Source organism: Uloborus diversus, chromosome 5 (genome assembly GCF_026930045.1).
Source record: "Uloborus diversus isolate 005 chromosome 5, Udiv.v.3.1, whole genome shotgun sequence".
NCBI classification, from domain to species: Eukaryota; Metazoa; Arthropoda; class Arachnida; order Araneae; family Uloboridae; genus Uloborus; species Uloborus diversus.
Window position 1 is genome coordinate 33,478,209 of NC_072735.1, and position 15,545 is coordinate 33,493,753.

The 15,545-nt window shown below is 31.8% G+C and overlaps 2 protein-coding genes across 3 annotated transcripts in view; one reads left to right on the forward strand and one right to left on the reverse strand.

Moving 5' to 3' along the window:
* LOC129222781 (protein PALS1-like) overlaps positions 1–5,549 on the forward strand; it is a 203,997-nt gene extending 198,448 nt beyond the window's left edge. Inside the window, exon 18 of one of the 2 annotated variants that reach the window (XM_054857318.1) lies at positions 4,438–5,549. In XM_054857318.1, coding sequence (XP_054713293.1) covers positions 4,438–4,737 — 300 coding nt within the window. In that variant the 3' untranslated portion in view covers positions 4,738–5,549. The remainder of the gene's footprint in view (positions 1–4,437) is intronic. The other variant, XM_054857319.1, reaches the window with a different exon arrangement.
* A 36-nt stretch (positions 5,550–5,585) lies between these two features.
* The window catches only part of LOC129222783 (mitochondrial import inner membrane translocase subunit TIM50-like), a 41,103-nt gene continuing 31,143 nt past the window's right edge, over positions 5,586–15,545 (reverse strand). The window contains exons 10-11 of the mRNA XM_054857322.1: positions 6,869–6,974; positions 5,586–6,017 (exon numbers count right to left, since the gene is read on the reverse strand). Of these exons, the coding sequence (XP_054713297.1) occupies positions 6,885–6,974 (90 nt within the window). The 3' untranslated portion in view covers positions 5,586–6,017; positions 6,869–6,884. The remainder of the gene's footprint in view (positions 6,018–6,868; positions 6,975–15,545) is intronic.

Consider the following 15,545-nt stretch of genomic DNA (forward strand, 5'->3'; position numbering starts at 1 on the left):
TAACAATGTCTATCAAAAGCGCTAATTTTCCTTCCGAAGATGGCATCTGTTCGAAATTTCTAAGTTGAATAAAAAACGAGTTATAAGCTGTTTAGTAAGACTTGAAGAAATGGAGGCACTAACACTTTAGCAAAACCCTATGTGAAATAATTCCAGGGGGATTATTGGTAGCCTACACAGCAATGACTTGTTGTTTAACCTAGGACAATCAATTTAGAGATAAGGTAGACTATGAACTTTGAACTGCTTCACACAGTTTGCTGCTGTAACTATGAAGTGTTTCTTTACTAAATTTTGTGCGGAAATGCTTTTAAACCGGAATGGGTTTTGAACTGTCCGAAACTGGTTTAGGACAGGACAGGTTGTTTTTTCTATCTAAAACTGTACGAAACTGTCTTAAACTGTTTAAAAGTATGCTGAAGCTAAAGGGGGTATAATCTAATCAATTTGTATTTACTGCAATATTTGTAATGCATAAATACAGATATTAATGAGGTTTAATTAATGAGTCTTTGATAATATTTTTCTCCAAAATGTTCATTTAAAAAATATTACTAGTAACTCTATTACATAAAATCTTTATGTAACAGTTGGTAGAGTTATGAAAGGAAATTCACAACACTACCAAGACAACTTATTTCTGTTACATTTATAACTCAAAGGTTATTATTAAATATGCAATATTTAATAACATTCCTTTGAGTTATAAATGTAAAATGTTGCAAAAAAAGCTTACTTTTTTAATGGTTTTGCAAATAAGTTTTATATAATGTTTTAACAATTATTATTCTTTAAATCATAGATTAAAGAACAAGAAATTGATGATTAAACACTAATATTTTAAAACTTGTGCTATTCTTTTTTTAGTTCATATTTTTAATACAGTAGACCCTCGTTTTACGCGAGGGTTACGTTCCACAGAAATGCTGCGTAAATCGAGACCTAATAGTAGTGTTAAAATAGGGGTTAGGTTCCGTAGATGAAAGAAATACTTCATTCCACTGATAAATAATTGAGTAATAAGTTTAATGTGTACTTATATCGATTTTTATGCAAAACATGCGTAAAGAAAACATAAATTAATTTTGTGTCCTGTTTATAAAGCGGAGCTGGCTATAATAGTCTTTTGGCAATTATTAAGAATTTTTCTCTCTAACTCTTTGCAGAGTATTAATACATCCATGATCACTTGCATCATTCTCATGATAGAATCTTCCTTCGCTAACAAATCAGAAAGATCATTTCTATTGTCTAGGAATGGCTCAAAATTTTCAATGTAAAAGTTTTTGGTTGTGCATCACCAACATCGGTATCCTCATTGGTTTTGACCTCCTTTGTCAATCCTAAAAACTCATCTTCCAGTAAGTTCTGAACTGTGTGAGTTTAATCATTTTACTTCTGGAAGGAGCTCTGGAACCAATCGCATAAAATGTCTCCAGTGGCCCAAGCTCCATTTTAGCATGCCAAAATGCAGTTGATTACGCGTAATCTGCAATGTTTAGGATGTTGGATTTTGAAAGAGGGGAAATTATTATCTGTTTGCATATCCGCATTCGCATAAAACCGAAACTCATCCCCCATAAAATAAAATAAAGATGCCAAATCTTAAACCGCGTATAATCGAAACCTTGTAAAATAAACCCGCGTAAAACGAGGGTCTATTGTATACAGTAAACCCCTCCTAACGGACACCCCTCTTATGTGGACAATTTTTAATTCCTCGATTCCAAGGCAAATAACATTAAACCTCGGTCCTGCGGACACCTCTCTATTGCAGACAAAAAAATTTTATCCCGTTAGTGTACGTATTAGAGCGGTTTTACTGTAACACATTTTGTAACTACAAAAAATTGTAACTTAGTCATTTAAGTCAGTTATTGCACTATATTTTGAACACTCTTTTGCACACATGCATCAATGTCAAAAAATTTGGTCTGGGGGGGGGGGGACTCATGCATACAAATTTAAATTTTTAATGAAGAATTTAATTTCTATGTAACCAGATTTAAATTCATCTGTGTAAATAAGTTAATATATTTATACTTGAATGTAATCAATATATTAAATAGTCAAGAAAAAACATAATTTTGACACATTTTGTTCTGTTTTTGATATTTTTTCACAAAATCTAGTTTTTCAAAAAAATAGTTTGATACTTTCGGACAACTTTAGACACAAGGGTTTTGAACAAAACGGTAAAAACCTTACCAACCCCGTTTTCATTTGCACACATGCATAAACATAGGGACACATTTGGTAACTATCACCAAAATCTATAACTAATATTATAAAGAGAGAGGGCAGATTTTTGTGTGTTTATATGTTCGAGGTAATCTCCGGAACCACTGCACCTATTTGAAAACTTCTTTCACTATATGAAAGGTGCTATCTTACCGAGTGACAAAGGCTATAATTTGAAAAAATCCGATAAATAGTCCTTTTTTTATTCCAATTTAGGCCCAAATTTCACATAAATTCCCAAATGTGGGAGTGAAAAATTACATGCCCATACTAATATTATATATCGTTGAATAGGGTAGAATTTCCCGCGTTCTAAACAATTTGTTTCAATGCTCTAACTTAATTACGGCGGGAGTAATTAGTAATTTGTGTTTTTAACTCGAACTTTTTTAGGCTTAGCTGAAATTTAGGCACTACTTTCTTCATTAAATCTATCAATAAAAAGTGAAGGAATTGTCCCTCAGTTTTCTTTTTGACACCATTGGAAAAAGCGACTTTTTTACTCCAGATCTCTCTCAACCTATAGTCGAAAAACTTAGCTTCTATTTTCAAAGGAACCATTTTATTTTTGCGTTTCCACGGTTATGCTTTTTGAATATTGTTTATTTCCTTATTTTGCATTTAATTTCTTAAACTTATTTTATTTCGTGTTTACATGGTTACGCTTTTAAAATCCATCTTTTGCATTTTAATTTCTTAAAAGTATTTTAATATCTGTCGTCATTGTTTGTAAGGGTAATTTTGCATAATGTTTTTTTTTCTTTTATTTAAGCCTGATTGTTGCATATATGCCACTTGACACAATTTTTATTCTTAAGGTAGACTGGGCAAAGCCGGGCAACGCAGCTCTTAATATATAAAGATTTGAAAGCTACTGTTAATGTGATTTTATACTTTTTTTGTTTGTTTGGCGAAACATTTATTATTGCCAAAGAAAGAACATCCGCTTCACTCGCAAAAGGGCTGGGTCCCGGTAGCGTGTTTGCTTGGCATATTAGGCGCTGAGCAGGTTCAGTCTAGAATTATTTATTTAAAGCAACTGTAAATGTACTTCATTGTTTTGAAAGAAAAGAAACTTTCGATTTGTTTTTATCCGAGTGAAATGTACAACATTGTCTTTTTTTTCTGACTATGATTTTTGAATGTTCCACTAGATGTTTTTTTTTCTTTGTTAGACGGATGGATTATGATAGAGTGGTTGCTGGGCGAGTTTAGCGATAAAGAATAGAGTTGCAAAACTATTTTTACATTTGAAAGATATTATTTGATGTCTTTTTTTGGTAATTTGGCAAAATATTTTAAATTGTAGTAAAAACCGCTTCACTCGCTAGAGTTTTGAAGCAAATGTAAATGTAATTTAATAATTTGACAAAAAGTTTTAAATTCCAAAAAAACTTCAATAGTTTTTTTTTCTGTAAAGGTGTGTACGCATTTTATACAAAGAAAAATGATCATTTCACATCAGAGGGGGAGGGGTGTTAATTTTTTTTATTCAACGGATTTCCATTAAATTTTTAGCATGGGCATCACGGTGCGTGTATTGCTAGTATATAAACAAATAAACTCAAGCATAAAAATTGAAATTTTAATCAAGAATTCAACTTCTATACAATAAGATTATAATCAGCTGCATAAATAAGTTGAATGTCCACATTGAATAAATGTTCAATATAAAACATTACTTTGATACATTTTATCTGTTTTTGATGTTTTCTCACAAAATAGTTTTTCTCTAAAAATGTAGTTTTGGATAGGAGGGTAAAACCTTGCCAACCCTGCTTTATATGATAATAAACAATATTTTGGCATAGATGGTGCCATTTGGAATAACAGTGCCCCTTATGAAAGTTTCTGAACTCTGAGATTTTTCACTATTGTTCATAAAATTGTTATGATTGTACCTCACAAATTAATTTGTTTTGACATGAATTACCCCATTCAATGTGAAATACACTGTATGTTAACTGAAGGAAACAATGTAATTAATGCACAAAAAATTATGTTTTGCATGGTTACTTTGTTGCACAAAAGTATTCATTCATTTTTTACTGTAAGTTGTTAAAATGTACAACATATTTTTACCACAGGACCTAATTATATAATTTTAAGGTTGGAAATATAACAAAGCATTAGTTACAGAGAGGAAAAACATTCATTATAAATTAATTTTCATAAAGTTTGTTTTCTTCTTTGCAGTCCTTGAAAATTCTGAAAAATTCTGATCTCAAGCCATATGTTGTTTTTGTCGCACCTCCATCTTTAGAGAAACTTCGACAGAATCGGATGAAGGCTGGTGATAATCCTAAAGATGAAGAGCTTAAGGACATAATCGAAAAGGCCAGAGAAATGGAAGACAACTACGGGCATTATTTTGATATGGTGATAATAAACTCTGATATTGATAAAGCCTTCAATGAACTTTTAAAAGAAATTAACACGTTAGAAAGGGAGCCTCAATGGGTGCCTGCAATATGGCTCAAAAACGATGCAAACTAAGTTTGTATACACTATTAATTGTGCATAATAGAGTGACATTTAGCTTTTGGACTAGATGTTAAACTATTGAGAGAAATTTTTAAACTGGTGGTATGCAAAAATGCTTTTATTTTTAATTTTCTGCATTCCATGAAACCATAAAAATTTCTTGAGAATATTAGCATATTTGCATACCATTGAATATAGACCCTTGTATAGCTTGAAACTGTATGTAAATATGTAAACCTTTATGTGAGAATGTGCGTTAAAATTCACATCGACGAAAATTGTTAACACATTTTTCATATGTGCTTATATAAAAACTTTATACAAATATATACAATTTTTAAAACCAAAATGCCATTTTAAAAAAAAGGAGTTTTGTTAATTTGAATAAAGTTAAAGCCATAAAAGGAAACATTCTCCACTTAAAAAACTGGTCACATTCAATATATTTAAATACTGTTACAGTATTAATTTAATGTTTGTACATAAACTACGAAAGCGAGTTAAATATTGTTGTATAAATGTTGAACTGTTTTAATACTGCTTTGTTTTTAATTTAAAAAGGCCAATTAATGAAAACTAAAGGAGGTTATAAACATGCAATTGGTGTGCAAAATCTGTGATGTATTTAGTGCAATTTTTATTGAATAAAAATCATTGTAATTATTACCCAATTTACAATTATTCTTTCACGAAACACTTTATCATGTGAATTGGTAATATTAATTTAATGACAATTTAAATCGCTAATTTCCTTTTCTACATGAAGCAGATTTCTCAAAGTTGTATTTCAAATCGAAACGAAATAAACTACATTACTACATAATTGCATTATTATTCTTTATTACAAAATATGTTTATCCATTTGACTTAATTTATACTTTTGATTACACATTCAAACTTTTATTCAAATTGATTTTCTTTTGTATGCTGGGTATTAACATAGATTGTAAATCAGATAAACATTTTAATTATTAAAGAAACATTTTTATGACTTTAAAATAAAATGTTTTCGTCAAGTACAAAAGTGACAGAACATGCTCTCAAGAAATAGGTACAGTAACGGATTCTATAAAAGATTGCTGTTTTTTTTTTTCAATAATGTGAACATAGTCATATGAAAAACTATTAAATCAAGCAATCGAATCTTTTCAGTTTTTGACCTTACATTATATTTCTATGCTGCATTTCACTAGTTCTGAACATTGTTGCCTTTACAAAAAAACTTTCTTCGATGAGAGTGAGTACATGATGCAAGAAACTACAATGACTTGAATGAATGAATGAAATGACCCCTAGAAAATATTAAATGAAATAAAAATAATTCATTTTAAAACTTTTATTTATTAAATTATCAAACTAAAAATAATGTATGGAATAAGTGAATGATGAAGAAAACCAAATATTATCACATAATTTGTGGCACAAGGTGTCAAGCATTTGGTTCAAAACCAAAAGATTGTTGGCTCTCATGCAATGTCTCTGTTTGCAATCGCTGCTTTGAAAAACGAGAGAGTAAAGAGATTGCAGTGCCAAAATCCAACTCTCGCCAATTGGCTGTAGGGAGTTTTCTGGTTTTCTGCTATAAATTGAAATTAAGAAAGGAGAATTTCTCATTTTTGACTAAACTGATTTTTGTCATGGAATCATTTTTTTAAAAAGTGCACAGTAGATTTAGGCTGTCTGACCTTAGTTTATTTTATCTATCTGTGTTCCTGTCACCATAAAAATTTTATTTCTATAAATGTAAAAATTATTTAAAGAGTAAAAGCTGTTAATTGATAGGATTTTAGAATTTTTTTAACTATGCATTTTTAGACAAAATAATAATTTAAAGAATTTTACTCATTTAGCTTATGACATTTTGTTTAAATCATTGGTTCTTTTGATAAATATGAAATTCCATCAAGCAGCTCCAAACATGAGGGGGAGGGGAGATCTTTCCAACTAAGAGCAGATTCATGAGAAATTGCTTTTGAGCCCTGAAAGATTCTAGCATGAAGTAACAAACATAACTATACTAATTACAAAATTAAATCAAATTTAATAAACAAGCCTCGAGAAACAAATACAGTAAAGTATAAACAAGCTAAAATCAACATCTTATATAAAAACATCACTCAATAAATATGAAAATGCTAATTACCGAAAATTTAAATAATTTATCTTCGTCTTAAGAGATTACCAGAGAAAGCACCAACTAAACTTGATTTCTTTCCCTTTTCTTCTTGCAATCGTTTGTCCTCTTCTTCCTACATCAATAAATTAAACAACTTAGTATTGGCTAGTTTTACAAATGACTTATTTGCATCTGAAATGTGTTTCTAGTTTTTGCACAAGATAGTTTTTTCATGATGTATCATGGACAGTGAAAACATATTTTTTTCTCCAAATTAAAAGAAAGGAGTTAGTAGAAATATTTTCCCATTTTAAAAAAATATAAAATGTGACGCATAATTGGTAAATTTATTTAACATAAAGCTTACTGGATGAAAGCGTTACACTGAACATTAACATTGTAAAATTATCTATTGTATGTCAAACGGTAGGAGAAGATGCTGTACCCATTGACGGTTGTATCAAAGGACGTTGGTCAGGAAATTCCGAGTATCGTCGAGAGTCCTAATTGGGGTTCAACGTGTGTGTCACAGCCCTCTCCAGTACCCCAGGAAGTTTCAACGCCATCAAACAAACATTTAAGATTCTATCACGTTTTTTTCTTTTTTTTTTTGATTTTATTAGGGTCTAAATAAAAGAAACATGAGCCATTTCTTTTTTTTTTTTGTCGATCGTGGATTGTATTATTCATTTTTGTTGCAGGTATCATGATTCCCTACATTTTGAAGGTTTTGTTTCTGATTTTTTAATGTTGTAAAACTGTGGTCCTGTCGATGTGACTGCCTTGCAAAACCAAAATGGCATTTCTTTGTAGCCAAGGACACACAACCACGTGTACCCACGGACAGCAATTTTTAGTCTCCTTGGGTCACACATGGGTCATTCTTACAATGTGAAGTACCTCAAAATAGTGCCTTGTCATTAATGTCCGAAATTTGCTTTCAACAATGATGATGAATTTGAAGTAGGGATTGAAATTATAGTGTTAAAGCAAGGCTTCACTTGATACGCGCCTTATCAGGCTCAGTCATTACTCAAAGGATCAAAGGCGCCGACTTTTCCGTAAGAGAGCGCTGTAGTATAACCAGAAAATCATTTGTTTACATTAGTTAACGTATTATTTCTGCTGTAAAAAGTGATGCTTTTTCAATCTTTAACGAAAATTTTCATTGATACAGTTAACCGATGTGTACAGGGGCGGCAAATAGGGGGGTCAAGAGGGGGCGGTCGCACCCCCAAATTTTTTAAGCAGAATGATAGAAAATGGGTGAATTCAATTTATGTAAATCGAAAATCAATGTTCATTTTAAAAAATCTCGCTGGTTCTCAGTAAATATTTGATGAAACTCGACGCATTCCCAGACTAGAAAAAGTGTTTTTCGTTATTTGGAAGATGACTTAAATTCATGAAGTATTTCCCGGCCTTTTCAGAACATAGAAAAGTGATAGAGAACCATAGTTAATTTTAACTGAAGAAGACATTTCGTCATTTTGGCTAAATATTTCATACTTGTGTGCCCATTGTAACGATGGCATGTTCAATATGAGTGGCTCGTGCAAAGTGGCGTGGCTGCATGGTTTTCACAAGAAAAGTCCTTGATATTATTCAATAAATTTTACGCTTATTTTTTAAGTGTATATTTATTTGATGAGTGTTTATCTTTTTCTTCTGCTAGAAACACGTTTCAGCTGCTCAATGCATTATATGCTTTCATAGAAACTTCTTAAAAATGCATATGATTATTGAATTAAAAAATAACATATTAACAAATATCTTTTATGGCGCTCTATAAGTATACAATCTCGGAGTGACAGAAGATGGTCTTCACGAGTTAAAACCATAAAATTATTTCTCTATAACTTCAAAGCAGTGATTTGACGATTGGAAGATTTATTGCAAAACGAATCTTTCAATGGTGAAAAAGCTCATGCCCTTTACCATGTATGACTTTGTTTGAATTTTTATTCAATTTGTTTGTACTGAGGAAAGCTTTTGAAAAATGCTTTACTCTATCAAAACATCTTCAATCCACTACCCTTAATTTTCAGACTATTCAAACCACAGTTCCATCTACAATTGATCTGTGCAGCATACTACCACAGTTCAATCTACAATTGAAACTGAAACTAGATTTTACATAGATGCATATTTCAATCAATCGTGAAACCTTTCGAAAAATTCTTCCTCCGAGCCAATTTTAAAAAGGTGCGAAAAAAAAAGTGACGAAAACCTACAAACACGATGTAAAGTCAAACATTGTTTTCTTAATGTTTTGTATGAAGTAATCAATTCAGTTTCGAATGAAATTAACACAAGATTTGATGATATTTTTTTTCTGTATGGTTGGCTCTATATTATCTGGATTGGATGTTGAAAACAAAAAATAAAATGTTTCAATTTTGAGTAAAATTTTTAGCACGAGGCAAGAAAAATTACAAGCAATATACCGACAGACCAGTTATCACATCCAGAGACTGCAGTTTCGTCCTTGTTATGGACTCATCAGTCTGGAATAGTGAATAACAGAGCTGGATGCAGAGGACATCTCATTGAAGCTGAGAGCGCCTATGAGACTAGATTATTCAATGATGTAAAATTAAGCCCTTCACAATTTTTGAAGTTGCCTGGGTGATTTTGAAGAGCAAGATATAAAAAGTGTTTTCATACATAACTTTGTTACTTCAATTATTTTTTTAACTTTTCCTATCAGCTCAGCTAGTAGAGAAAGATTTCTTTGTCTCAGGAGGTTAGAGCAGGGGCGCCGACTTGCAAAAATCATTGGGGGGGGGGGGGCTGGCCCAGTCATCACCGGGGGTTTAGGGGGTTATGTAATCCCATGGAGGTTCCCCCCCCCCAAATAAAGGTCGATTGTTGTGCCTTGAAAATGCCAATTTACATATTTTCTGGTGTGTATAATTTAAAAAACAAACAGTATGTGGCATGGCGTTTTCAAAGTAAAACAATCCAAAAATTGGTATACAAATTTTTCTGGTTCAACTAGATCATGTCACTTGTCTTAGTAAGAGACATTTTTTTGTTCTATTTTATGGGGAGTCATGCAGTGCCGTAGCTAGGCATGGAAAAGGTAGGGCGCTTGACTTGCATTGAAGGGCACTGCCAGAGACGCCGACTTAAAAAATATCGGGGGAAAGGGGGCATGCCGCAGGAAATTTTCTAAATTTGAGATGAAAAATAGTGAGTTTTAAAGTTTTTTTAAAATCATATAATCAACATTAGAATCTCGAAAACTCGACAAGCCCGACACATATTTTTTGGCTTCGAAAAACGAAAGAAATAAATACAAACACACACAGTATTTTTGCAAAAAGGAAATTTAATTTACGCATGCTTTTTAAGACCAGTTGTTTTTACATTAGTGACATCGGCTAACATATTCAAGTATAAACGCAGTCTCTCAATGTCTAGGTCATTTTTGAAAAACTCAGTTGATTTTTCAAATGTTCTCTTCTCTTTCACCTCTGTTTAATAAAAGCAAGCACTCTTGTTTAACTGCAATGACCTGTGTGCGTCCAGTTGATGTAAATCGCCCAATAATGCAAAATTGCACCATTTTACAAACCTCAATGTATATTGCCTTGTAGTACAGTCAACTCCCGTCTTACGCGAGGGATGCATTCCAAGACCTCTCGCGTTGGTCGAATTTTCGCGTTGTGGAAAAGGGTATGTGTAAAATTTTTTATAAACGTACCCAATTATTTTAGACACTTGTAAACACCCCCTCAAACTGTTAAAAACCATCTCTTAACTAACTGTACATTACTGTCTCTTACATAAAGAACTGAATGTTTACTTGTATTTAAAAAAAACCGTTTTATTCAACATAAAATACTGCTACGATGTACAAAATCAATGATTAATGGGAAAGAAAGAAAAAATAAACCGGTATACGGTAGACACAGTATATAGTAAGAAAAGCAAATGCATCTTTAGTTGTACTGTACTGTCGATCAATTAATGATATTCGTACACAATACATGAGCAGTTTCCATTTTCATAAATTTTTGCAAGACACTACTCGGTGAATTTTTACGGATTTCCTTTTCTCGACTTGAAATTGTATGTACGAAAGAATCACTCATACCTAATTCTCGTGCTACCTTCAACGCATTTTTTAGTTGACCATCAGCTTTTCAAGAAGCTCTACCTTTTCTTTAATTGTCATGAAACTTTCTCTTTTTATCTTCACAAACTTTAGATGAAACAGCGCTCTTAGGTGTCATTATATTTCATTAACTTTCGCATTTAAAATGAAAAGGGAACTTCTACTCTCAGCGATGGTAAAAGGATAAAGATACATTCATGACAAAAAAATTTTTAGTAACCAATAACAAAGCTGATACGAACACACCACGATTCCCTTCCGAGAATTTTCGTGTTGCGGTGAGGAATTCGCGTTAGGTCTGAATACTGGAGAAAAAATCGTGTTATAGCTATTTCGCATAAGTAGCGCGAGTCAAATGTTTTCTTTTGGGATTTTGAAAGTGTGCGGTGAGCTGCCTTCATTGTTTTCATACTTCTTTGGTACACGTCGATTCCGAGGAAGGGAAGGATCATCATTTTGTGAAGGTTTTCTTTTAAACACGATTCCCAAGAGTATTCAAAACTATCACGCCTCCCATTTTATATACAAATCAAACTCTCATATATATTTTTCCAGATCAGCAACACTTAGGTGAGTGCGCCGCAGCGCTGCCCACCGGCAACAGACTTGACCAGTAAGTTCGCGCACTGGGACAAATTTTTACAGTACTCGCAGCACTGTAACACTATCATCATTCGCACCACTCGTTTTCAGTTAACCTGCTTACACAACCGTAATAATTATTTGTTTTAACTCATTACTGAATATATTTTACAAGGTAAACTATCTTCAAACAAGGAAAATAAAAGATAAATTTATGAGTTTAGAAAGCATAATGTAACTTATGATTTTCTTGATTTATTGGGGGGGCTCGGGCCCCCTCAAGCCCCATGGAGTCGGCGCCACTGGGTTAGAGAATTATTTTCGAAACACAGTGGGCAAAAAAAATTTCTATTTAGTTGTATTGGTAAAACAGCACGACACTGGGCACTGACAGATTAGTAACACGATTTCCTGCTCTTCCGAATTCCAAAAATCATGCATTAAAACTTTTCCAAGAGGTATAAAAAACTTTAGTATCGAGATGTTTTGTGCGATAACGTATTAGAAAATGAGTCAAAATTTTGAATTGTTTCCAAACACAAATTTTTATTCATAGTAAACCGATTTTATGACCACTCCTTGTTAGATAATGTGTGTTTTGTACCACACTGTAGTAATACATATTTAAGAAACTCGACCCCCCAAATGAAATGCTGAAATGCCGCCCCTGGATGTGTAGTACAGGATGAAATGATGCCAGAACAGCTTACCAGATCTGTTTTTAGAGAAAAATTCTCTTTTCAAGTAAAGCAGGTTCCAATTCAGGATTCAACTATTTCCCATTATCATTCACTTCTGGCAAACTGTACGAATTCATCCCTGAAGCTCTCTTATTAAATAAAAGTGATTAAATGCTATTTGCATTTTTAGGGATTACCCAGGACCTGATTAACGCACAGTCCAACTAGTTTTATTTGACGAATTATTTTATTTTGTTTGGATTAAAAATCCTCGAAAAAGACAAAATAACATTTTTTTGCCAAATAAATTATATCATCGAAAAGCATTCAAAGTTTTATTACATATAGTTTTATTACATGTATATTTATTAAAAGTTAAAATAATCCTTCCAGTAAATGCATCGAGCCACGAAACGACATTAAAAGTTTCAGTAAAATGTTAAAAAATCCGCTAAAAAAACTATGATTGACAACAAAAAAAAGCTATATTTTGTTGAAACCAAAAAATCAAATACGGGGATAGCAAATAAAATGAATAATTGCCAAGATTTGAAATGGATCGTGACGCACATATATGTAAATTTTTTGGCGTCACAAAATTTGACAACAATTTGGCAGCATTATTTTTCTTGTCATTTAATATTCACATTAAAATCGTGGGGGAATTATCCCGGCGCCGGACATGCGAAATTGGCGAAAACTTTTTCTATTGCTAAAATTGCTGCCCTCAATGTTTGTTCATCTAACAATTTGATGGAACTTTTGTTTTTTTAATTAATTGATAAATTTATTTGGCGAATTGTTTTACACTTTAATTGATCTCTGGCTGGATTACACATTAGAGTAATGTGGGTGCATCCTCATACCGTTTAATTTAGATTTGGCGGATTACTTATCTCTTGAATAGCTTAATTTAATTTTCCAACAAATTCTTATTTTCCAAGTCAAAATAAATGAAAATACAGTCAACGTTTCAATAGATAGAGTAAAACCCTGTTTTTTGGAAAACTCTACTATTAAAAATGATTTTCTATCCAATACTATGCCAAGCGAACAGCCACAACAAACTTCCACTGCCAAGTTGGATCAACAGCCAGCTCTAAAGAAAACAAAGTCACATACTCCAAAATCTCCTCAGAAAGTTACATTTGCAGAGGACCTTCCTCCACCACATTCCAGATCTGGACGTGTCGTTCGACGCCCGGCTTGTTTTCTTTGAACAATTTCTTAATCGTTCGGTACCTCACTAGGTGGGGGAGAATGATGTGGCGTCTCACTGTAACCGCGATAATTTATATACATTACTTTTTGTTTTCATATTGAATGTCAACTGTTATGATATTTGAATCGCTAGTGTTGGCGTCCAAGTTTGAAAATAAAGTTAGTTTTTGTTCTCTCTCGCTAATGAATATCGTTCAGTTACTTTCGTTAATATATATGTGGCGAGATCACCATTGAGTGCCCCACAGACAGTTTGGTTTCGTGCGTAAGATGTAATGCTTAATTTTAAAATTTTATGCATAATTCAATTCAGAACCAAATTTAAATGATTTTTTTTTCGTAATTGAAAGCAGAAACTAAACCAAATTCCCCCCCCCCCCCCTCTCCCTCAAAAAACAGTATAGCGAAAACTTTTTTACATATGTTTTCAAACAACAGGGTGGCGACAGATCAGGGAAAAGTCAGAAAACTTTATTAATCAGGGAAAATTGATTTTATGAAGAAAAAAATTTTTTTTTGCTTTACGAAATTAAGTACTTTAATTCCCTACACATTTTCCGCCAATAAGCTGTTTTTTTAAAAAAAAGGAAAATTAATGAGGTGCGATTATACGCTGCAGCATATTTGTGCATCTTTTTTCCTCAACGTCAAAGTATTGAATCTTACTTCTTAACCACAGGATGAACTTCCTAAGATTGATTCTGTGTCTGTAAGGTTGCTTATTTTACCTAGCTTGAAATTTCCTTTTACGCTTTCAATGCTATGTAAAATAAACAACCATACAGGTAAAGAGGAAGCCTTCATTAATGCCTTAGCTCCTTTGCCTTTATTCCATTGTCTCGAAGTAATTAGCATACTGTAATCACGATTTCAAGAGGAAATCTTTGGTTTTTGAATTAATACTACAAAAGCTTAAAAGTTATTACTTCCTTGCGTTTTAAATTTAATTGCTAAAATTGAACTTTCAATAAAAAAATTTTTTTTGTTTTTTGCTGTTATACTATTTGTTGTCACTGCAGATTATAAAGGTTTTCTTTTCTTCAGACTTAAGTGATTCTTTAATTTTATAACCAAGTTGTATTCTTCTTTTACATATTTTGAAATTATCTTTTTTTTCTCTTTTTTTCTTGCATTTTAAAGTTGTTTGTTACGAAAGGAATCTAAGATTTTTTTTCGTTACATACTGAAATCATTTGAAATAGAGTTAACTTGTGCACTTAAGTAAATATCTTTATTTTTTTATTGTTAAAATGCTGTATTTATTCATTAAAACCTATGTTCTTGATTAGAGAAAAGCTCCCTATGAATGGATGTCAAATGGTTTCATCTGTTTTGCATAAATATCTCAATTAGTTATATAAGAATAACTACATTACTTCTATTATTTCACTATTACTCGTTATTCTTGCAACAATTATTATACTATTTGAAAACTTAGTTCAAAACAATTTCAACTGCTTTTTAGTTCTATCATAAATACACATATGTTTTTAAGAGTAATTTTAATAGTTTCTTAAAATTCTTATGCTAAGTGGTTTCTGGAAGGAAAGTATTTTTTTTTTAATTTTCTATAATCTTTCCATGTAGAAAAATTGAATATGCTGTTTTTTAGGCTTTTTTTCCCTAAAAAAATTGACTTGATAAATTTTTTTTAACCATTTTATTAAAAAAGTAACATCTTTTTTAAATATATCTTTAGTTCAACAACTTTACACAACTTAAAACGTTTAAAATGCTGCATTTTATACAAACATAAAATGGATTTCAAGTAGAGCAAAGAAAGAAAACCATTATCATTGGTGACCTAAATCAGGGAAATTTGGTGAACTTAATCAGGGAAATCAGGGAAAAGTCAGGGAACTTTTTTTCACAGGTCCTGTCGCCAGCCTGAACAACTAACTTCTTTTTAAACTCGTTTGAAATTGTTATTCAATGTATAAATTGCAATAAATATGAAATGATCAATATTCAATATCACTAACTCCTTTTTATATTTGCTGAAGGTTTGTAGTTACATTACTCAAATAATTTTGAAAATGCTTCATTCCGAAAAATTGGAATAGTTTATCACAAAATTTTTTTCATTAACAGAATTTTA